Below are 24,918 nucleotides of genomic sequence, written 5' to 3' on the forward strand. Positions count from 1 at the left end.
AAATAGCTCTGTTTTCTCTCCTAGGAAGTTGATGTGCATCAATCTATATCTCATGTAGAAATAAAAAAATATTGACATGTTGGCCCAAGGGACAAGTTGTAATTTTAGTATCAAAAATGAAGAGAATAAAATGTAACCAGAAATTAAAAGAAAAACAAGAAATCATTTTAGAACAATTTTTGTTTGGTTTTTGATGCCCAGGCAGGCTGTCCTTGAATTTCCAGGCTCAGTCAGGCTCATGGCTCCTAAGCCACTGGAATGATTAGCATGCATGGCTCTTAAAATACTTCTTTCAGTGCCAGCACAACTCATCACTTAAGATGTAAGCATGCCAGTTTTACTTACAGATACTTGTATTTTGTTTTTAAATTTTTCATTTGCCTTAGCTTGATATAGATCCCAAAGTATCTCGCTACATTAACTTTATATGAATTTTTGCTTTTCATGTCTGGCAGCAGCTCTAAGGTATTAGTAAAATTAAAAAAAAAAGTGGGGGGTGGGGCGAGGAGAGAGGACCAATCAGAAATTAAAGAATGTTACGATAGTTCAAAATTAACAAAAAAACATAAAATCCATACCACCAATGGAGATCTTTCTGAAGTTTACATTTTAATTACTGATTTCCATGGGCCTTTTTTGTTAACCACATACTCAACTGAGTATGACCCAAATACCCATGGATTTTATGAAATTCAAGAAAAGGATCTAATCAGTGGTCACCATGCCAGATGGTCATTAGAAATACCCACAGATGATAAAAACAAATTTTTTTAAAAACGACTAAAAAAAAAAAAAATAAAGAGAACAAAGTCCTGTTTGGGAGTTTGGCCTAGTGGTAAAGTGCTTGCCTAGCAGGCACGAAGACCTAGGTTTGATTCCTGGGTACCACATACATAGAAAAAGCCGGAAGAGGTACATAGAAAAAGCCCAAGGACAGTGCTCAGGCCTCGAGTTCAAGTCAGGACTGGTCTAAATAAATAAATAAATAAAAGTCTGTTTATTCTATTTTTGTTACATGGGAATTGAAAAATTATTCCACAAAAAATAAAATGCACATTTCAAATTTGATTAAAAGAAAGGTATACCATCCTTTTTCAATAATAAATAATTGTATAGACATATGCAAGACATCTAGGTGAGTTGTAAATGTGTCATGAAAAACTTTGCATGTTAGTATCTTCTTTACTAGGATACAAACCCCTAGCCTCATGTATTCTAGGCATGCACTCTACCACTGAGCTATCACCACTCAATCTTACTTTTTAGCATTTTTAAAAGGGAAATTCAAAGTGAATTATTTCTGCTGTGTTATGTGATTCAAGACAGTACTTTGTGTAAAAATAATTTGCACAAAAAACTCAAAGCAAAAAGATGTTTATCAAAATAACAAGAACAAATGATCAATGAAAAAATAGCAAAAGAGAGATTACAAAAAATAGAAATTCCTATTTAAAGCCTGTGTTTACACAGATTAAAAATGTTTGTCATATATATCCACAGATTGCAGCATACTGTGTGCTGCACACAAGGTAACATTGGATATGTGAAAGTCCAGCTGTAATTATCAAACAGTTTTAACCTGAGTCTTCAATGTCTTCAAACAGTTGCCAACAATGAAAGTAGAATTAATTTAGGGTAGATTTCTTCAAATTGCTCTTAATATGGTTTCTTAAGTATTTGTGTAAATTCATTAATATTTACATTTTGGGGTTCTCTGAACACATGTATAAATCCAAAAGCTTTTTTTTTTACCGCCTCTTTAAGGATATAAAGATGCCTTTTTAGTTCAAAATGCCTTAGGTTTAATTTCATTTTCACATTTTTAGATATTTTTAGAAAATATGTAGAAGATCTCTAAAGGATTATCATAGGTCAATGACTACTACCATGAAATAAATCATAACTCATTGAAGAATTGTATATACAAGTTCACTAAAGAATATCAAATTAATATTTTTCCTATAAATAGTTTCTTTTTATTATGTGTTTAGAAGTTGTAGTTTTAAGTACTATTAACAGAAAATACATAACAAAAGCTTCCTAACAAGTGAAAAAAATAATTATAAATGCTGGAAAATTGGCCTCATTAACATATTTACAGACTTTACTTAATACATATTCCTTTGAAAATTAATTATATGACATTTATACAAGCATTAACATTTGCAAATCACTTCAGTTCTTTACTGTCTGGAGCCAGAGTTGGAAGTCACTGAGACGCCAGGGTCAGTGCAAGCCACGGCCGCCACTTGGCCCCACGACCCCGCCCGGGCCCGCTTCTGAGCATGTGTCCTTGTGCAGTGGCTTCTCTTGGCTCTGAGCTTCCTGAAGCTTCAGAATTATATTTCGAATTTCTTCTCTCTTTGTTCTCATTCTTGGGGGAGGAAACCAGTTCACCAAGTTCATAGGTAGTTCAAAATTAAGAATTGGATTCTGAAAATAAAGACAGTACACACCTATTAGAAAAATCATGTGTGTATATATGAAACCTTAAGGTCTTAGTTTCCACCAAAGATACTTCAGAGTTCAAAATGAACATTTTGCATACCAAACACTGTGCTACGTACTGCAAAGACAGGATAGTTTCTGCTTGTAGATTAGTGCTATGCTCTCCATTTAGGGTTGGCAACCTATAGCCAAGCCAAAATCTGCCTTTGTAATAAAGTTTTATTGGAATACACACTAACTCACATGTGGTCTATAATTATTTTTATAATAGTACAGCTGAGAGTAGCAGTACAAGCCATATGGCTAAAGACCCTAAAGTATTTACTGTCTTGGCTCTTTATTGGAGCCATGGATCAAGCAGTAGATTGCCTGCTTAGAGATAAAAAAGCTAGGTGAGACTATGAGGCTCGGAGTTCAAGCCCCAGTTTGGGCATAAGAAATCAGCCAACCAATGAAAGGTTTGTTAAGGGTCCGGATGGGAAGGTAATTCAACAGCTAAAACAATGGATGTGACAAAGACCAATAGGAACATAGGGCAGGCAGTATGGGAAGAAATATCTGGATCTGCTCTCTACGACGCTCTCCCTGGAGAATGTGCACATGGTAGCCAGCTAAGGATAACAGAAGCAACAGAGACAAGAAAAGAATCAGAGGCTTCCAGCTGGATGATATATGCTAAATGGAGAAAAAATAAGGCAACAAGCTTTAATAAATGCTGATTTACACAAGCATGGAAAGACCACATGAAGGACTGTCTTCCTAACAGCAGCAAGTAGCCCCCGTAAGAGGTACAGCAGGAAAGTAGCACCATAGGAAACTGGAGTAGCAAACTGGTGGCTCATGCCTGTAAACCTAGCTGTTCAGAGAGCTGAGATCTGCCAGCCAGGGCATAAAACTTTTATCTCCAATAAACTACTCAGAAAAACACCAGAAGTGGCTCTGTAGTGTAAGTGATGGAATGCTAGCCTTGAACACAAAGAGGCTGTGGGATAGGCACCCCAAAGAAACTGGTAGCAGTACTGCTGCTAGAGCACTTGCAGAGCAGCAGCAGGGATAATGCACACATTTGAAGCAAGTGAGAGATGAAGTAGTTAACTATAAAGATACTCTAATGCAAGGGTCATGATGATGCCAGAGTCTTTTTTCCATGCCAGTCCTGGGGATTGAATTCAGGGGCTGGCTGTGGTACCTGAGCTTTTTTTTTGCTCAGGGCCAGTGTTCCACCTCTTGAGTCCTATCTCTACTTCCGGTTTTTTGGTGATTAATTGGAAATCTGAGTCTGAGGGACTTTCCTGTTTGGGCTTACTTTGAACTGAGATCCTTAGATCTCAGCCTCCTGAATAGCTACAATTACAGACATGAGCCAACAATCCCTGGCAGTATTTTTTGTTTAGTTTTGTTGGTGATGGAGGTGGAACTGTCTTGTATATGTTAGGTACTTTATCATTTGAACCATGTCTTCAGCCCAATAAACAGAGTAGGTATTTTTTCTTCAAAGCTCTCCAATTTGGATAATTTGGTTGCTTCCTAGAATAATTTTTGAAATACAATAGGAAGAGGTGACATTGGTCAAAAAGCATTGTACTCATTCCTTTACATATGGAATTGCAATCTCTAATGAAAAATTAAAAAGAATTTACTCTCCAAACCCTACAAAGTCTGTGCTCATTATGTCTACTACATGAAAATAAAGTCAAACACAGTATTATATGAAATACAACAAATTGAAACTCACCTCAAAAAAGCTCTCTACATATTGCAAGATGTACACACCACAATCACTGAAGTTGTTTTGCTGTGGAACTTTTGGATTAGAACCTTTCATAACATCTTTGGAAAAGCTTCTTTTACTTCCTTTTTTAACTTCCCATTCCACTTCTAAATACCTACAATAATGCATATGTAATAAGCATATACATACATATAAATGCACATGTTGCCCCATGCTTTGACTGAAATACAAAACACGACAGGGTGCGATTTTAAACTTACTCTCTTAGAATTTTGACAACATTTGACCGAGAAGGGCCTCTAAGTGAGTCCATAAGTAAGATACAAGGTCTGTAGGGAAAAAAAGGAACAAAAGTTGTAGACTTTATGTTACAGAGCATGAACAGATTGAAATAATACAGTAAGATTTAAAACATTCAAAACCACCCATATTTGTTTCAGGAGGGGAGGCACTAAATTTAAGAAAATCAAGTCCAGGAGTTTGGCCTAGTGGCCTAGTACTTGCCTAGCATGCACGAAGACCTGGGTTCCATTCCTTGGTACCACATACATAGAAAAAAGGCCAGAAGTGGAGCTGTGGTTCAAGTGGTAGAGCTCTAGCCTTGAGAAAGCCCAAGGAGAATGCTCAGGCCCTAAGTTCAAGCCCCAGGACTGGCCAAAAAATTGTATGGATTTGGAACATGTGCTTCTCTCTGCCCCAGCTTCCTGCTGAGAAACCCTGGCGCACACTAAGCACATTCTACCGTCAAGTCACATCCCCAACTCTGGAACAAATTATTAACTACCATAGGCCTCTACATTTTCTTATATAAATGAGGCTTGCCATTCAAAGTCTCTTGAGTTTCTGTCAACATTTTCTACAAATAAAAGGAAATTAGCCTCCATATAGGTAACAGTTTATCATCTAAGAAGTTTTGAGAGTGTGCATGTACTTTTGAAAACCAACAACAATTTATCCTGGTGCAATAACTGAACCGGTTCCTCAGCACTAAGTCCTCTTAGACTAGCTAGGGAACAAGCCCCAAGTCCATGTTCTTTTGTGACATACAGTGTGTGGTGGATCACAATAATATATAACACAAACAAAGGGAAAGCTAAATAAATGTACTGCTCCTTGAGAGCATCTCACCTTTCCTCAAAGATTGTGATTACAACTGCGAGTTCTCCCGAAGATTTATTATAAAAACTTCCCAGTCACATTTTATTCTGAGTGTACTTAAATGAAAATGATCATATGGCTTATAAAGCACAGAACAAGGCCAGGAGTTTGGCCTAGCATGCACGAAGACCTGGGTTCGATTCCTCAGTACCACATTCATAGAAAAAACTTGGAAGTGGTGCTGAGGCTCAAGTGGTACAGTGCTAGCCTTTAGAAAGTCCAACGACAGTGCTGACAGGCCCTGAGCCCAAGTCCAGGACTGGCAAAAAAAAAAAAAAAACCATGACACGGAAAGAAGTAATGCATCTTCTATCTGGTGAATATAATGTAACCCTTTAATAATTACAATAAAAATGTATGAAAAAAAAACCCAAAAAACCCCACACAGAACGAATACTTACTGTTTACATAGAGTAGGCTTTAAGTGCCACTGCCCTATTTCTGAATTGCAGTTGTCATCAGCCAGGAAACCATCATCGCTACTATCATCCTATAAAAACAGTTCACCATTATATTAGAAAATTGTTATGTAAATAACCAATAACCAAATGTAATAGCATCAAGGAGAAGAAAATTCCTTGTACCGATTATAGTGAAAATGTAGGTAATCAAACACTAACTTCATTATGTTACACTATTTCAGTTATCTAATTACAACACTGACATTTTAGTGAAAACAATCAGAAATTTACTCATATAGAATAAATCTCTAAAGAATCATAAATTTATTTCACAAGGAGATATAAATAATATTTATTTCTTACATAAATGTTCACACTACAAACATTTTAAAGGATTTGGAAACTTTTTTTTTGTTTGCCAGTCTGGGGCTTGAACTCAGGGCCTGAGCACTGCCACTTGAGCCACAGTACTACTTCTAGTTTTTTCTGTTTGTGGTGCTGAGGAATTGAACCCAGGTCTTCATGAATGCTAGGCAAGCACTCTACCACTAGGCCACACTCCCAGTCCCCCCTGGAAACGTTTTTAAAAAACAAAACTACATATTTACTTCATTTGAGAGAAAATGGCTTTAAGGATGTATCTTTCTCTGTAGATTGTCTTGAATATAAAGTGAACCAGGCTTTTCTTGGGTTTTTCTGTGAGAAAAATTCTAGAAATTTTAGATTGCAATAATCAATAGTAGGAATCATTAGATTACATTAACAGGTAAGTACTATACGCCCAGAAACATTTCAGATTTCAAAGTTTTCTGAATTCTAAAATACATGCACAGATATTACCACATAAGCATTCTTAGTCTGAATATTCAAAATTCACAGCAAATTTTTGAGGGTTACTTTGGGAATTAGGTTAGGAATACTCAACCTCTAAAAACCAAAGGAAAAAAAAAACAGCAATGCTTCATAGCAATACAGTGCAAAGCCAAGACCAACTCCTCCTCTATTCCCCCCCCCTTCTCCCGGGGGGGGGGGGGGAAAGTTCTATTGTTCCCACGATGGTATTGGAGAAAATGAAGTCACTTTCTCTATTAGGTAAACTTGGATGTTTAACACAACTAAAAAAAAGTCAGAAAATTAAGAAAATAGTATGTTGTAGGATCTTTCTTCTGAAAAAAAGTGCCTTTTAACTGAAGCTACAAAATTTATTTTCAAAAATATTTCCTGTGCTTGTGTACTACAGAGTTGAGAATGCAGCCATTTGCTTCTTGAATGTCAAGTCAGATCAAAGGCACAGGATGCCCATGGTTATTCTGGTAGAGGACGCAGGCATGGTGGTGGCTCCAGGGCTGTGCACATACCAGGCAAGCACTCTACCACCAAGCTGGACAGTCCCAGGGAGAAAAGAATTTTCTATGAAAACATCCTGAGGTAATGATAGAATTCAGCCCATTCATAACAGCAAAACAAACAAACAAAAAAACAAAAGACATACGAATATACTAATCCTGGGAACTTCTACCTTGAAATCCAAATGTGAGTTGTGAGATTCTACTCCCATCTAGGATCTATATCTGAGCTATTGTCAAAGGTGTAGCTTAATACATTCTCAAGAGAAACTTGAGAACTTTTTTTATCAGTTGTGAACTCTGGGCCTGAGCTCTTCAGCTCAAGGTTACCACCCTATCCCTTGAACCACAGTGCTATTTGTAGTTTTCTGGTAGTTAATTGGAGATAAAGAGTCTCACTGACTTTAGGGCCTGGGCTGGCTTTGAACCACAATCCTCAGATCTCAGCCTCCTGATTAGCTAGGGTTATAAGCGTGAGCCAACCTCACTCGTTAACATGAACTTCTGTAAATATTGGGCTCTACCTGGTTGTCCTGATCCTCTGAGAAGTCAATAAGTCCATCTTCCAGCATTTTGGCTCCTTCAGATGACTGGTCACCATAGTTTAGCCTGATTGTGCTTAAGCCATCTGGATTAATAAGAAATATTATATAATAAAAAGGCTATCCCTATAATTCAAAGAATATAATGTAATGTTGAAATTTATCCTATGCTAGCAACAAACATACTGTACAGTAGTTAAATCTGCTTTACCATGTAATATCCCAAATATAAAGTCAGTTTTAATAAAAACATGCTAATTATAGAAATGTTTCTACTCTCAGCTCTGAAACTCATTAAAATTTAAAGGTTCTCATTTTCATGACACATTTAAATATACTTATATGAAATATTCTGAAATATATGTGCGCATGTGCACGTGTGATGCGTGTGTGCATGTACACTGTGTGCATAGTAGATACACCACATCTTTTTTATTTTTATTTTTTTTTGGGGGGGGGAGGTGGAATACAGTCCAGGGAGCTATCACTGAGTGTTTCTGCCCAAGGCAACACTCAGTACTTAGAAACTATAGCCCTACTACTTTTGGCTTTCTGGTGGTTAGAGATAAGACTCTTGACTTTCCTGCCTGAGCTGGCTTTGAACTGTGATCCCAGGACTTCAGCCTCCTCAGCTAGGATTAGAACTGTGGGTCACTGGCACCTGGCTCAGATTTAATGGGAGGAGCTACAGTAATCTGAAAAATACAAATGCCTGAATAACAGGAACGGCAACTATAGGATACAAAATAGTATAGTATTTTTTTTTTTTTTGCCAGTCCTGGGCTTGAGTTCAGGGCCTGAGCACTGTCCTTAGACTTTCTCAAGGCTAGAGCTCTACCACTTGAGCCTCAGCACCACTTCCGGGTTTTTCTATATATGTGGTACCAAGGAATCGAACCCGTGTCTTCTAGGCAAGCACTTTAACCACTAGGCCAAATTCCCGGCCAATAGTATAGTATTTTAAAACTAAAATTGTGGCCGGGAGTTTGGCCTAGTGGTAGAGTGCTTGCCTAGCATGCACGAAGACCGGGGTTCGATTCCTTGGTACCACATACATAGAAAAAAAGCCAGAAGTGGTGCTGAGGCTCAAGTGGTAGAGCTCTAGCCTTGAGAAAGTCCAAGGACAGTGCTCAGGCCCTGAGCTCAAGCCCAGAACTGGCAAAAAAAAAAAAATTTAAAACTAAAATTGTGAAATACAGAAAATTATCCATTAAAAGATGAAAAATGACAAAAAGTAAATAAAAAGTCCAAATTTAAATGTGATATACAGTTACTATCATATTAGGATATATTTATGGACAAAATTTCCCCAATTCTGCTTGTTAATATTCCAAGCTTGTCTTAATTACACCAATTTTTCAATAAAACCACACAATTCTAGGTATTGGTATCAGAAAAGTAAATGTTTTGTAGGAAAATAAGTTGAAATGGTTACTTTTAAAGGTTCATTCTAAAAATCTAAGTTGTTAAAAGTAATTCTTTTGCTAAATGAGTCTTCAGAGAAGAAACTCTAAGGAGATTTACACAGGAACTGAGTCAAGGTCTTCAATAATGGAATTCACACCTGTATAATAATGTATTTGCCATTTCAAACTTTGAAAACCATGAATGTACTTTTATAAGCTAAAGCAAGACTCTTCCTATAAAATAACCTAAAGCAAAAAGGGCTTAGAGCCATGGCTCAAATGGCAGAACCTTGTTTACTAGAAAGCACAAGGACCCGGAATTCAAATCCCAGTACTGTCCCCCTCAAATAAAAACAATAATTAAAAAAAAAATCCGAAAACACAGTGGTAAATCTTTGTCACAGAATAACCTCCTCTAGTAATTTAAAATTTTTGTATTTTTGTTTAAAACATCGGCACATATACATATACAATTAATTAGGAAGATATCACTTACAAACCGACTATTTCTAAGAGCAAATCATTTCTATCTGTATAGACTGCTGACATACATCTACTTCACTTGAACTACATATGCATTTAAAAATAAGAGAAATAATTAAAATGGCATAGTAAATTCCCACCATATATATCTCTCTCAAAAAATCAAATGATCTGGAGTAAACTGTAAAGGAACAATTAAACAGTGTGAGCTACCATGAGGTTCTCATAAGGAGACCATCTAAAGATGCAGCATGAATTCTAAACCTCACGCAGTTTTCCTTTAAACTTCACAAACACACTGTTTCCATGTGCCTTAAGTCAACACGGTACCACCTGAAAAATGTAAAATAATAATCTATATTGGGTTTCCTTATTATCTGACCTTAAAAATCTAATCTCTAAAATAAGATATAATTCTTGCTTACTATATAGCATGTTATCTGTTACTAGTGGTTAAACACTAGTAACTATTTCACAGATGAAATTATGTTAAAACTGTGTAAAATACAGCATTCATAGCCCGCCAACTTTAATAAAGGGATCTATGTTCAACTGCAGGGATATTAATGAAATCACAGCATATTTACAAATGTTTCCTATCCCTTCAATACGCCATTATTGTGCACACAACCCAGACTGCTACGCACTCCTCAGATGTGGAGGGTGAAGGCTTAGCTGTGCTGCATGCTTACTCCATGAACTTTTGGACATGTGGGCTCTCAGGAAGCATGTGATGTTAGCCTAAGGTTTTCACTAATGAAAAACAGAGAAAAACAGTTCGGAGCACTGCTTTTCAAATCGCAGGAATTAGCAACACTGGATTAAAGTAATCATTAAGAAAAATAGAGAGTATTAATAAGTGTTACCACAAACCAAAGTGATAAGTTGTTTTGTCAAATACTATCAATTTACATAGCTACACTCATCCTAAAAGCTAGACAAATATAACTGCAGAGGCCATAACCAAAAGACAAATACTGTAAAGAGGACAAAGAGATAATAACACAATGTACATCCAACTGATTATCCACTGGAATTCTGAGACTATTTCCTCAAGAGTAACTAGCTAGTGACTCAACCAAAACATTAACTTGTAGGATAGGACGCTAAGAGTCTTTGGAATTTTGTGTATTTAAAGCTCCAAATTTTGTCCCATTGATTTAAGGCCCACAATTAATTAATTTTTCGTGGGTAGAGGGGCTTCAACTTTTAGCCCTGGGTGCTGTCCCTGAGCCCTTCTGCTCAAGGCTCCCACCCTACTCCTGAGCCTGGACCCCTGGCCCACACTTTAATTTTTAATTCACTTCTTATTTGAAGTCACATTGGACTATATAAAACTGCTAGCCGGGCATGGTACTCAGGAGGCTGAGATCTGAGCAACTTGGTTCAAAGCCAGCCCACGCACAAGAAAATCTGTGAGACTCTTTATCTCCAATTAATCACCAGAAAACCAAAAGTGGCCCAGTGGCTCAAGGGGAAGGGCAGTAGCCTTGAGCTGAAGAGCTCAGCCAGTCCCAGAGTTCAAGCCCCCCGCATACAGAACTACCACCAAAGAAACATTTTTGTAGCAGAGATGTATTCTGGCCTTTTTTGGGGGGTGGGTGGGAGAGAGGGCTAGTCCCAGGGCTTAAGCACAATTCCAGAGCTTCTTTTCCTCAAGGCCAGTGCTCTACCACTTGAGCCACACCTTTACTTCCAGCTTTTTTGGTAGTTCATTGGAAATAAAGAGTCTCAAGAACTTCCCTGCCTGGGCTGGCTTCAAAACCATAATCCTCAGAAATCAGCCAAGTATGAGCAATGGGCTCCCAGCTCACTGAATGCTTTTGATACATCTCTACACTGTGCAGTGTTCATATCATGGTATAGAGCCGTGGATTGGAGAATAAACTAGACAAGAGACTGGATAAAATGTTTTTATCCAAACTGGATAAAATATTTTTATAATGGACTAAATATATGAAACTGATCCAAGGGAATGAAAACCAACTTAAAAAAGGCAGCTGTCCTCTTTTCACAGGAACACAATATAGCAATGTGCAGAATGAATGACTAAGCTATACTATAAGTGACCCAAAAAGAATGTTTTAATTTCTACTTCTAGCCGTTTGAAATCTGTTTAACTTATAGAGCAAAGACTACAAAACTAATTTATCCTGAATCAGTGAATTATCATAGATGATTTTTATGCACAGTCTGAGAATAATTTTATACAAGATTTTTAATGCATCTGTGCTTTGATTTTGTATTTCTGTATAACATATGAGATCAGGTATAGACTTTTTTTGGTTGTGGGACTTAAAACTCTGGGCCTAGGTGCTGTCCCTGAGCTCTTCAGCTCAAGGCTACCACCCTACCTTTTGAGCCACAGAGCCACTTCCAATTTTCTGATTAACTGGAGGTAAGAAACTCATGGACATTTTTAGTGCCTAGGCAGGTTTTGAACCACGATCCTCAGATCTCAGCCTTCTGTGTAGCTAGGATTACAGGCGTGAGCCACCATGCCTGACGAGCATAGACTTTTTTTTACAACTGAATGTTGATGGTCAAAAAGTGCTAGATTTTAGAGCATTTCAAATTTCAGATCAGGGATAATCTAATCCCCCCCCCCTTTTTTTTTGCCAGTCCTAGGTCTTGAGCTCAGGCTTTCTCAAGGCTAGAGTTCTACCACTTGAGCCTCAGTACCACTTCCGGCTCCCCCCCCCCCCCGTATGTGTTACCGAGGAATCGAACCGGGGTCTTCATGCATGCTAAGCGAGCACTCTACCACTAGGCCAAACTCCTGGCCCCTGCTCCACCTTTACTACAGTTTCAACACACTACTCCTAGGAATGAGGGATGAAAGTGACTGCACCAGGGCCTCCTTATAGTGATAAAAAGTTAATTCGCCCCTGTAGTAGTGACAGCATGACTGTATGCAATTAGAGAATGCAACCACATAAAATGAGCAAGAGTCACGTTATGCAAATTCTACCTCAAAATGCCTGACAACAAGAAGCTGGCATGATCCTTTTAAAAGTCCTATCTGAATTCTTTCAACACATGTAGGTACGTACCTGGATGATGCACCGAACTTAAGCACTCATCCTGTAGGCCATTCTCACTTTGAGACCTATCAACAAGGCTCTGGCTTGTACCTCCTTTATTCCCTTCTTCATTTTCACTTGTGGTATGATTTTTTCTTTTCACAGTACATTTCACACTGCCTATGGTTCTCCGATAACATGGGTCACTTTCTCCTTGTCCAGCACTTGAGTCAGTTACGGCTAGGCAGTGCTTTTTGTTTAGCATCTTCTTAATTACAGGCTTGGCAGGAGAATTTTGTGAACCACTGTCTATTTCACTGGCCAAAGGAGAAGAAACACAACTGTCCTCCACAGTGGAACTTTTCTGCATGGTCACACCTTCACGGTAATGAGGATTAGGTTCATACTTTGGTTTCTCCAAACCAGGGAAACAAACAACAGCCAAAAACCAGTGTGCACTGTAAAAAAAACAAAAACAAAAACTAAATATATTACTAGAAAATTTGTATTTGGCCATTAGTGTCAATTAAAATGTTTTTATTGGCTTTGTGAACAAATTAACCAATGCTGATTTTAAGTGTTCAATGATTTTTAGTTGCTTGTAAGTGTTCTCACTTGTTTATATGAGTAAGATTCTATATTACAAAAATCTAGTCTAAGCTGGGTTACTGGTGGCTCATTCCTATAATCCTAGTTACTCAGGAAGCTGAGATTAAGGATCATAGTTCAAAGTCAGCCCGGGTATTTAAGTCCAACGGGCCAAAAAAAGAGCTGTGGCTCAAGTGGTAGAGCACTAGCCTTGAATACAAAAAAGCTCAGAGACAGCACCCAGGCCCCGAGTTCAAAGCCCCAAGACGGGCACCAAAAAGAGAGGAAAAAAAAAATTTAGACTAGCACATTTTGTAGGGTTTCTTAATTATTACAATATAGATAAATCATGAATTTTCTTGCATTTAAAAATTAGGAAAAATCCTTTTGTTTGCCTGCCTAAAAGGACAAAGCTGAATCAGATGACCACTTGTAATCTAAAAAAAGAAAAAAAACAAACAAAAATCCCCAGAGTTATGCTTTTCTGAAGCATTTACTACAACAGTTTCTACCAAATAATTTATGATCTTAACTTTAAGTAAATTAGCAGGGGAAATGATAACATATAGAAGAAGCCCAATTAACATACTTAGTACATATCAGTATTCGTGATATTACCTTTTTTGAAAAACAGAATCTTGTAATTTGTTGGCTATTTTTTTTTAAATCTATAATAGTGTATACTGGGCCTTAATGTTTGTTCACAGTCTAATTTTCATGTAGATGACTAGAAGCACTGGCATTAACTTCCATCAACAGACACAGGCCCTATCAGACCATACTTCTAACCCTAACTTTATTTCTATTTGAAATTTCTGCAATTCATTTCTTATCATAGCTTTCCTCTCTTTCATCTGATAAGTAGATCTCATGCTACTGTGTATAATGAACAAAATTTCAAGAAGCCTTATAATTAGAACAAAGAAATTAAATTTTATTATCACACTCTGATTTTAAAATATACATAGAATTGAAGAATTTGTGCTTCACAGTTATCTATAACCAATGCTACCTACAACCTTAGTCCAATCAAAATTACAGATCACTTGTCTAATAAAGAACAGATAACTTTTCTTGTGGGAAGGGTAAAAAATTTCAAGTAGTATGGCCATTGAAAGGGAATTTGTTTTTCACAGTGAGAAGAGTGGAAAGGCAAGAGGAAGAAGCACACATGCACAGCCAGAAGTTAGCTTGGCACCACTAGGTTTATTAATAAGCATGAACAATCACAAAATACAATCTCAAAGATACTGCAGCCATGTTAAAAACAGAGACAAAGTAAGGCTATTTTACAATTTGTGTAAGCAGAGGTCAACACTATGTCATAAAACACCAATCATCTCCCTCCTTCAGAAAATATGAACGTTATTTCTTCTTTTTAGTTGGTCATGGGTCCTGAACTCAAGACCTGGGTATTGTCCCTGAGCATTTTCGCTCAAGGCTAACACTCTATCACATGGGAGCCACAGCACCACTTCTGGTTTTTCTGGTGGTTAATGGGAGATAAGAGTCTCATGGACTATCTTGCCACACTGGCTATGAACTGAGATCCTTAAATCTCAATCTTCTGAGTAGCTAGAATTATGGGGCTTGAACTCAAGGCCTGTGGCCACTTGAGCCACAGCACCACTTCCAGTTTTTCTATGTATGTGGTACTGAGGAATCAAACCTGGGTCTTTGTGCATGCCAGGCAAGCACTCTACCACTAGGCCAAACTCCAGGCCCAAGAAAGATGTCTTAAAAACGAGTTCTTCACCTCATTAAACATGTTTTCAAAACGCTATCACTTTTACACAAAATTCTTACTTACGCTTCATTAAGGGGTACAAAAATAAAATCCTTCTCAAAAATATCTACATGCCGAGTCCATGTTTTCACTCTCCCATGTCGTTTTTGTTGTATTCTATAACAAAGATATAAACTGTTAGCTTTGCGAATAAGCTTAATGTTTCAGTAGTGATTTATAAATTATGAAGACTCAGAAGTAAAAGCTGAGTTACATGAGATGGTTTAACAGGCTGAGAAAAAAATAGATCATTTTATGTGAAACTATAAGGCATGGAATTACACATCACTGAATCTAGAGGCAGTTTGTTTCCCTATGTAAAGCAACATACATCAAAATCCACAGTCAAGTGCTTCTAGGCCTAAACTTAATTCCCTAAGTTTTATTTCCCACAGATTTGATAGATAGTGGAGTACGCGCTATGATAAGTGAGGAGAAAAGAAAAGCGCAATTTGATAACAGATAAAGCAGGATAAATTATGAGCACTGGTCAAAATCATTAACTACCATCAACAATAAGATACAGGATTTAAGAACTGCTGAAATAGAAAATGTTGTTTAGATTGACATCATAGTTCAACTCAAGACAAGAGCAAGTATAAGAAAATGTACCAATTATTATGTGTAAGTTCTGACTAGTTACCAGCAAGTATCACAGCAGGAGTCCATCACCATATGGGCAAATAGTTCAATAAAATTACTTAGGTGTGATATTCTCCTAACTTGTCTGAGAGTAACTATACAAAAATGTCATTCAACGTAGATTCTAGCTACTCAGGAAGCTGAGCTATGCGGACTGTGATATGCAGGAAGTCCATGAAACCCATCTCTAATAAATTATACAGAAAAGGCCTGAAGTGGTGCCATGGCTCAAGTGGTAACAGTGCTAGCTTTGAGAAAAACAAGCTCACAAATACAGCTCAGGCACTAAGACCAGCATCAAAAAGAGAGGAAAAGAGGGGAGGGGAGAGGAAGGGAGCGAAGGGAAGGGAAGGGAAAGGGAAGCGGGAGGGGAGGGGATTTTTTTTTTTGCCAGTTCTGGGGCTTGAACTTAGGGCCTGGGCACCTGTCCTTGTTTTTGCTCAAGGTTTGTACTCTGCCACACTTCCGGCCTTTTCTGAGTATGTGGTACAGAGGAATCAAACCTAGGGCTTTATGCATGCTAGCCGAGCACTCTACCACTAGGCTATGCTCCCAGCCCAAGATGATGATTCTTAAGATTCCTCTTAAGATGAAAAAATTATAATGAAACAGAGGTAATCTGCATTTCATAATCATCTAAGAAATTTGAAAAATCTTACTGTGGAAATTCTGTTCTAGTTCTCAGGTATACAAGAGATTTCAGAATACTGAAGATTACATTAAATTTACAAACTAGTAATAGAACTAAATAATCTTGCTTCAATATAAAGTGGTGAAAAACAAAAGAAAACATAAACAAAAAAATTATACCTTTAAAGCTAGCATAAGATGACTTTAAGTCAGTTGAAGATAAACCTGTAAAGAATAGAAATGAACCCTGCTGGCTGCATTTAATTAAGAAAAATAAATGAATTACAAAGGTTTTACTTTGTATTTCAAACACCATTGCGCATCCATGAATTCAACTGAGGACAGAAAATATTTGGGAGAACTACTTGTATTGAACATGTAGATAGCAATACCCCCTTAAGAATGCAGAACAAGTACTTAATGACATCCACACTGTTTAATAAGTAACCAGAAATAAAGAGTATATGGAGGACATATAAGCTATATGCAAAATACTGCAATATTTATACACAGCACTTGGCAACCATGAGGGGAATCTGGGACCAAGTCTCCCTGAAAGGACAACTATTAAGTATACATAAGTATACCTAGGTAATAAATAGCTAAGTACTCAGTTCAAGTGACTTATGTTTGCTAAATATTTTCAGAGTCTGACTTACGACAGATTACTTGTTTCATGATTTCTCCTCTCTCTCTGATTAAGGCGTTTGTAGAAAAAAGAACTGAATATATGAATTCGGTCAGCTTCTTCTTTCTTCAGTTTTTCAAGCACCAAGTATCTATTTTAAACAAAGAATTTCAATATAATGTATGTAATGGTTAATTTTATTTTTATTATTTTTGTTGTGTTCAAATCAAACTTAAGGCCTTGTGAATGTTAGTTGTCAAATATACCATGTACTACACTGCTAAATCATCAGCTGTTTATTTGGCCTTGAGCAATCAAGTCCATCCTTTAGAGATGAAAATAGTCACTAAGTTTACTTCATATTCTAGATGCAATAATCACCAGATTAGTTTTACATAATGACAAATTTAGTGCTTGGGCTCTGTCCCTGAGCTCTTCTGTACAGGCTAATATTCTCTGAGCCACAATGCCACTCCGGTTTTCTGGTGGTTAACTGGAGATAAGAGTCTCCTGGACTTTCCTGCTCAGTCTGGCTTGAAACCTTGAGTCTCAGAACTCAGCTTCCAGAATAGGTGTGGGCCATCAGTGCCTTAAAGCAGAACATATTGTAATATTACAACCTCCAGGGTAAAACAAAAAAATCTTTAAGGAATGCTCACAGCATCATTATTATTTTTTTAATTATTTTTTTTTGCCAGTCCTGGGGCTTGAACTCAGGGCCTGAGCACTGTCCTTGAGCTTTCTCAAGGATAGAGCCCTAGCACCACTTCTGCCTTTTTCTATTTATGTGGTAATGAAGAATCGAACCCAGGTTTTCATGTATGCTTGGCAAGCACTCTACTACTAGGCAAAACTCCCAGTCCCACTCATAACATTATTATTAAAAATAAACATAAATGACAGAAATGCTCATTAATAGAAAAATAAAATGTACAATGGAATATTACATAACAAACAAAAATGAAATGTCAATATATACAATAAAACAGAAGAATCTTGAAAACATTGCTAAAAGAAAAAAGCCAGACCCAAATGCCATATTTATTCTATGATCCCATTTATATAAGTTATCCAGAAAGTACAAATCCAGAGATAAAGCATCCAGTGGGTACCTAGGTTCAGGAGTGAGGATGGAGAGAAATGCAGGATGCAGGCCGTTGCTCTTTAGAGTAATGAAAATTTGTAATATTAAGTGTGATGATAGTTACCAACTTCTGAACCTACTAGAAACTCACAGAACTGCTGACTTGAAGTGGTGGAGTACATATTTTGGGATTATACTGTAAGCTTTGTGTGTGATTTATTTCACTTTAAACAATTCATTTAATTAACTATATATATGAACATATATATATATATATATATATATAATATCCATGGATCTATATCAAAACAAACAGCAATAGTCCTTTACATTGCAAAGCAAAATTAAAATAAATTTGTTTGCTACAAAGTTCCTCATAGATGCAATTTACAATGCAAATTGAAGCTTATGACCAACTTCATTCTACCACAACAAGGATATTCTAAAAGTCTACTGAAATCTTAAAACAAAAACAAAAAAAAAAAAATGGTTTTGTCTGGCCGATCTAAGAGCATATTCTTTTTTGAGACCTGTTGGTTCTTTTTGGTCCAAGACTGGAACTCTCAGTATTTGACACTCTTGTTCACTGAATGGAACTATGCTATCTAAGCCATGATTCCAACCCTGAGATCTGTTACTTATAACATTTGCTAATACCAAAGCTCAGTTTATAATGAAAAGTATGCAACTTTAAAGATAACTTAAATCCAGGCAACTCAAGATTTCAGCTCAATGGATGGTGTGAATGAATTGTTGATTTCTTTAATGACATTAAAATGATTTATACCATTAAGGCAAGACCATGCTTTGATGGACAAACTGTAAAAGTGTTTTTTAAGAATGGAATTAAGGGGCCGGGAGAGTGGCCTAGTGGTAGAGTGCTTGCCTAGCATGCACAAAGCCCTGGCATTCAATTCCTTGGTATATAGAAAAAGCTGGAAATGGTACTGTGGCTCAAGTGGTAAAGAGCTAGCCGTGAGAAATCCCAAGGACAGTGCCAGGACCTGAGTTCAAGCCCCAAGACTGGCAAAAACAAGAACCAAAAAAATCTCTAAGAATGGAATTAAAACTGGACATTATGGCTCCTGCCTGTCATCCTGTCTACTCAGGAGGCTAAGATCTGGAAGAACATCATTAGAGAGGCCAATCCTCAACAGAGATCCATCTTACTATAAAATGTGACAGTCTTTCTCTTCATCATCCGTTTCCATTTCTTAACTATTGCAAATAGTGCTTTTATGAACACAGTATGGAACTATCTCATTAGGAGCATACGTGTCAAGTCTTTTGGATGCTTATATAAAGTCAGTTGCTGGATCTCAGGGGCAGTTCTGCTTCTGCATTTAGTGCTTTAGTTTGTACCAACATCTTTTTGCCAGAAAACTAAGAAAGAGTTCCCTGATTTTATCCATACTCATTTTATCTATTTAGTCAAGTATTGAGTCCTACTGGGTCTATTTCCAATGTAATTCATGCTCTTGTAAAACCTCTCATTATTTTATTTTATTTATTTTTTGCCAGTCCTGGGCTTGAGCTCAGGGCCTGAGCACTGTCCTTGGACTTTCTCAAGGCTAGAGCTCTACCACTTGAGCCTCAGCACCACTTCTAGTTTTCTATGTATGTGGTACCGAGGAATCGAACCCTGGTTTTCGTGCATGCTAGGCAAGCACTCTACCACTAGGCCAAACTCCCGGCCCCCTCTCATTATTTCTTAACTCTAATTAAAGTACCTTAATTAAGCTTCTTACATCACCTTTCTTCTAGACTTCCACAACGCACATGCCTATCAAAGTGGCCGTAAGGAAAATAAGCCATGATAACATTCTCTTTATACCCCCCAAATATTTGTATAAAATCATTAATGGACTGTAAAAGTCAGCTCAGTGGGTGCCAACTGCCTGAATAAAAAAATGCTTTGCTTTGACAAACACTGAAATGAAGTAGAACACATTAGACTGGGCATACTGATGAACACCCTCTTCTGTTTCACACATGCCCACTGTATATAACAGATCAGAAAGCACAGAACAAACCAAAAATTAGGAAAACTCTGCATATGTTGGACATTTTCTCTACTACTGATCATATATTGTCTCATTCAATCCTCACAACCCACTTTAGAAATTATTCTCATTAAAAAATGTGTACTTGTTTGTTAAACATATAAAATATGATATAAAAGTCAATGTTAATAAATCCTTTTAATTTAAAAAAAGACCAAAAAAAAAAATGTGAAAGCTGGGTGCGGTGGCTCAAGCCTATGACTCTAGCTACTCACACGAGATATGAGGATCAAGTTCAAAGCCAGCCGGGGCAAAAAAAGACCTGAGACTCTTATCTCCAATTAACCTCTAAAAAACGGGAAGTGAGGCTTGGCTCAAGAGTAGGGTGGTAGCCTTGAGCTGAAGAGCTCAGGGACAGCACCCAGGGACAGTTGAAGCTCCAAGACCCCACACTCCCGCCCCCCACAAAAAAGTGAAAACAGGATATAGAGCACTTGCCTTCCATACATGAGGCCTTGTGTTCAATGTGGCAACATAGAAGAGACACTAAATAACTTCCCTATGTCACAAGATAAGTAGCAGTAAGGGGAATGAAATGGAGCACTTTGATTTTAGAATAAAAAAAGATATAAAATAACAAGTTAAGAAGTTGGAAAATATTAAACTTACTTCAAATAAAAGTCTATAATAACATCATTTAAAAATTCCCCTTCACTTAGACAGTGTAGGTCTTCATTAGTCACAGAGATGCCCCCCTTTGCTGGAGGCGGTGGGTATACTATCAATCTGTAATAAAAGAAAATAAAAGCAAGCTTTATGTATATATAACTGAAATGTAAGAAAGCAGAAAATGAATGTAAAGCACCACAAATGAAAAAATTTCTCACTTTTCTATAGGTCCAATGAAGATGGTATGGTTCTCTCCAGTTTCTTCCTCGTCATCAAAAAATTGAAAATCCTGCTTGTTTCTAGTTTGCACTTTAGATTCAAAGGACACCTAAGTAAAGGAAGTGAAATAATCAAGTCACAAAGTTAAATCAGGAAATTTTTGTATAAAAATAGCAAGCATAAGTCAGAAAGCTTTTGAAGTAGAAGAGATTAAAATATAAATCTAGAAAAGTATGCATGATGCTAAACAATTAAAAGAAAAAGGCAAACCTTGGAGGCGCCTTCTATTTACTGTAGCTTCTAGATGAGTCTCCCAATGCATGTCAATAACGGTTTTCCAGTGCTTTATCATTGCAATATGACTACTGTTCATAAGAAGTTAGATTATGTGGAAGTGTAAATTCAAGGACCAGCAATCAGTGGGATGTAAGGGCAAAGGCTCAGGAACACCGCGCCATGAGATGCAGACCTCCACAGAGCTAAATAAAGCATAGGGCCTTAGAGGGGAGAGATTTCCATTGAAATTTGAGTTCATCCCAGTTGGCTTATGGCTTATGCAGCTCTTTCCTTACTCAGCAGAGCCAACTCTGGAAAGCTGCCTGAAAATTTTGTGTTAGGCCTTGTTCAACTATCAAGATTGTGCCTTAGGGCCGGAGGTGTGACTAACTGTACACCATCTGCTGGGTTTGAATCACAGCAGTGCAATTAAAAAACAAGATTCAGCTGGGAGTGATGGTTCCAGTGAGAGCTACAAAAACAAGAAACTATCTTGGAAAAAGCAACCAAATATTGTGCCTTAAATCGTCATATTTCCAAGTATATAGCCCCAGGCTGAGCAATTTATTCCTGGTTAAGTCAATCAGCAATATCTAGTCACTGTAGAAGTGTTACAGTAATGCAGTGGCACTTGGTTCACTCATTTCAATTCAGCATTACCTGACTCATCTGTTAGTTCTGTATAACCTGATATACACTTTTGAGTTTTATTAAGGTCAAACAGTATACATTCTATACTTCCCCAGTTTTCAATTATGTGTGTATATGTAACATATACATGTACAATACTGCAGCAGACATGAGACCAAAACTCCTTTAAATCAAAGACCCAAGGCAACAATCTATTTGTAGCAGTGTGCATAAATGTATAGCTGAGGAACCAGATGCAACAGAAACAAGTGTTGAAAGGAACTCAAAACATTGCTGAGATCTATATTGTGATGAAAAAAACTCCCCCAAAACAAAAATCCAATCCATTATTAATGCTTTGATGTAAGATTACATCACATACAAACAAAAATTCCAAATAGAATTTAAAACTCTAACATCATATTGACTAGAGGCATGGCTCAGGGGATAGAACACCAGCCATTAGTGGAAAAGACCACAGAGAACTGGAGGCCTCTGGTCAAGGTCTGGTACTGGCACATACAAAGCAAAGGTTAAAATGTGCAGTCTTATTATAAGACATTTTTTAAAATTACCTGTTTACTACATGTAACTGGGGTTCAGCAAGAGGTTGCTTTCAGAGCATGTGAGGCCCTGGATTTGATCCCTACCACCACAAAACCAAATAAATTAAGATTAACCATTTAAAATTATTTTGAAAAACTTAAATATAATTACAGTTTTAACTTTGTTTTCTTTTGGTGTACAACTTCCTTTTATAGTCTCTTCATAGCTTCTTGTACAGGCAACAAGTCTGCTATTGGCTTCTTCAAAAGGAATTTTTGCAAAAAAGTTGGAAACATTATTCTTCAAACCAATATCAGTAATGATGCTTTCAAATACCATGTTTGCATGAGGATCGAGGGCATTCTGAAAAATTAAAATTATGTACTGTTCTTCCAAACCTAAAAAGGAACAAATATGACTGTAAGGCTAAAGGAACAAGTTAACGGATTATTTTAAGACTTTTTTTTTTTTTTTTTTGGCCAGTCCTGGGCTTGCGCTCAGGGCTGGAGCACTGTCCTTGGACTTTCTCAAGGCTAGAGCTCTACCACTTAAGCCTCAGCACCACTTCCGGCTTTTGCTATGTATGTGGTACCGAGGAATCGAACCTGGGTCTTCATGCATGCTAGGCAAGCACTCTACCACTAGGCCAAACTCCTGGCCCGTTAACGGATTATTTTAACAATGATAACCTTCTAGAAAACCTAAAATGTGAATTTGTCAATTCCAACTCTAGTTACTGCTATCATTCACCCATTACAAAGCTAAAACAGTAAATCCTACTGAACTGTGCTAACAGTTGTGCTTTGTTCTTCATGGTAAGAGGTGGTGGAAAAGAAACTAGACCAGTCTTTTCATTACATAGGATGAAGACTTTTTTAAATTTATTTTTTGGTCAGGAGGCTTTAATTCTGGGCCTAGGTGCCATTCCTGAGCTCTTCAGCTCAAGGTTACTCAGCCTATTTTTGTAGGGTTTTCCTTATTTGTGTGCCTTCTTTCAGAGTACACACAAATCCATAGACACCCACCGCCTTGTTCTTACTCTTTGTTATTCATTAGTTTGTGTATCTTATTGTTAGAAGTTGTTTAACACACTTACTTGCTGGTTTACTGATTCCTTTGCAATCATTCCAAACTTTATCCTCCTTACTCATGTGCAGTTGCATGCTCAACTTTTGATAAACTGTTGGTATTGCCTGAAGAAACACTACAGGTAATTTTCTAACATTACACCATTCACATTTAGTTAGATCAGAGGTATTCAAAATAATTTCTATGGGATCACTCTCTGGTCCTGAAGCAAAACAAAAGGAAAATAAATCGACTATAAAGATAGCAAAATCATGAATGAGGGAAAAGTTTAATATTAAGTATATATCTAGTAATGCTCTGTCAATGTCTTATTACTACATTTATTTTACAAATAAAAATAGGCTCTAATAACACTGTTTACATTACAAAATGAAATTGCACCAAAATTTATGTCCTTTTTAAAGTATATGTTATATTCAAAATGACTATCTTAGTGAGCTCTACTAATACCATTTAACCCTTTATTCCTATGGAATACTACAATGTAAACAAATTAATGGATAATCACATATTAATCAGCTTACCATCTAGATGTATCTTGATAAGATTTAAAGAAAACTAAAAAGGAAAAAGAAGATAAATTAGTACTGATTATAAACCTGAGATGATTTTGCTACCCATATCTTAAATGACCCCAAACAAGGGGAAGAGAAGTCGAGCATCTACTATGTTAAAGTTAAGACAAAATACTTCCCTCACTAAAAAAAAATCTCTTAGCAAGTGAGGCCTCACCTTTTTTTTTGTGAGTTCACAAAATTTTCCTCAATGGCTAGGTTACAGAAATTGATATTAAAAAGAATACCTGGATGTTCTTTTCCTCAATCTGGGGAGTGGTGTCTCATACTGTAATTTGAGCTACTCAGATGGCTGAGATAGTACAGAAAATCCAGCCAAGGTAGAAAAGCCTGCTAGACTCCATCTTCAAAGTAACCAGTGGAAAACCTGGTTGGAGATGTGATTGAGTGCCAGCTGAGCAAGCAAGAAAAGCAAGCTCAAGTCCCTGAGTTCAAGCTACAGAATAGGCAGCAACAAGTTTTGGTTTGATATATCTTCTTTGGACAAATAAGAAAGGGAATCTATTTTAGCATATGTGTCTAGTAAAAACACTATTTCAAAAATAGTATTTGCATTTAAATCAAACTGGCATTTTTAGAGAGTGCTCTTAGAATGAATCTAAGAGGTTAAATTACGTAGTATTAAAAAATATGGAATTTAGAAAATCATTTAAACTCTGGTCTATAGGTCATTCACAACTTTGCAGATAAATCATTTCACTACAAAATGTAACCTTTAGGCAAATCTCATGCTATAAAGAAAGTAACATACAGCAAGTATTTTGCAGCTAATATATTTCACTTATTGAAACTGTATCAGCATATTTTAATATGCCAGTGTATAATGTGAATTTTACTTCTCCACTGCATATATAAGCAACTCTTATCTTTTTAAAAATTTCTTTATTGTGATTAATAGAAGGGTTACATTATATTCACCAGATAGAAGGTGCAGTATGGCAGTTCCTCAAAAGACTAAACATAGAGTTCCCTTTGACCCAGCAATTCCGCTACTTGGCACTTACCCAACCGTCC

At 37.0% G+C, this 24,918-nt stretch overlaps 1 protein-coding gene across 1 annotated transcript in view; it reads right to left on the minus strand.

Moving 5' to 3' along the window:
- Positions 1-1,358: 1,358 nt before the first annotated feature.
- Positions 1,359-24,918, minus strand: part of Senp6 (SUMO specific peptidase 6) — a 92,539-nt gene continuing 68,979 nt past the window's right edge. The window contains exons 12-24 of the mRNA XM_090338540.1: positions 23,854-23,887; positions 23,337-23,531; positions 22,412-22,638; positions 20,788-20,897; positions 20,570-20,686; positions 16,845-16,964; positions 14,938-15,030; positions 12,570-12,997; positions 7,610-7,713; positions 5,740-5,828; positions 4,441-4,509; positions 4,184-4,334; positions 1,359-2,433 (exon numbers count right to left, since the gene is read on the minus strand). Of these exons, the coding sequence (XP_090194666.1) occupies positions 2,227-2,433; positions 4,184-4,334; positions 4,441-4,509; positions 5,740-5,828; positions 7,610-7,713; positions 12,570-12,997; positions 14,938-15,030; positions 16,845-16,964; positions 20,570-20,686; positions 20,788-20,897; positions 22,412-22,638; positions 23,337-23,531; positions 23,854-23,887 (1,944 nt within the window). The 3' untranslated portion in view covers positions 1,359-2,226. The remainder of the gene's footprint in view (positions 2,434-4,183; positions 4,335-4,440; positions 4,510-5,739; positions 5,829-7,609; positions 7,714-12,569; positions 12,998-14,937; positions 15,031-16,844; positions 16,965-20,569; positions 20,687-20,787; positions 20,898-22,411; positions 22,639-23,336; positions 23,532-23,853; positions 23,888-24,918) is intronic.

Source organism: Megascapheus bottae, chromosome 8, assembly GCF_031878675.1.
Source record: "Megascapheus bottae isolate mThoBot1 chromosome 8, mThoBot2.hap1, whole genome shotgun sequence".
NCBI lineage: Eukaryota > Metazoa > Chordata > Mammalia > Rodentia > Geomyidae > Megascapheus > Megascapheus bottae.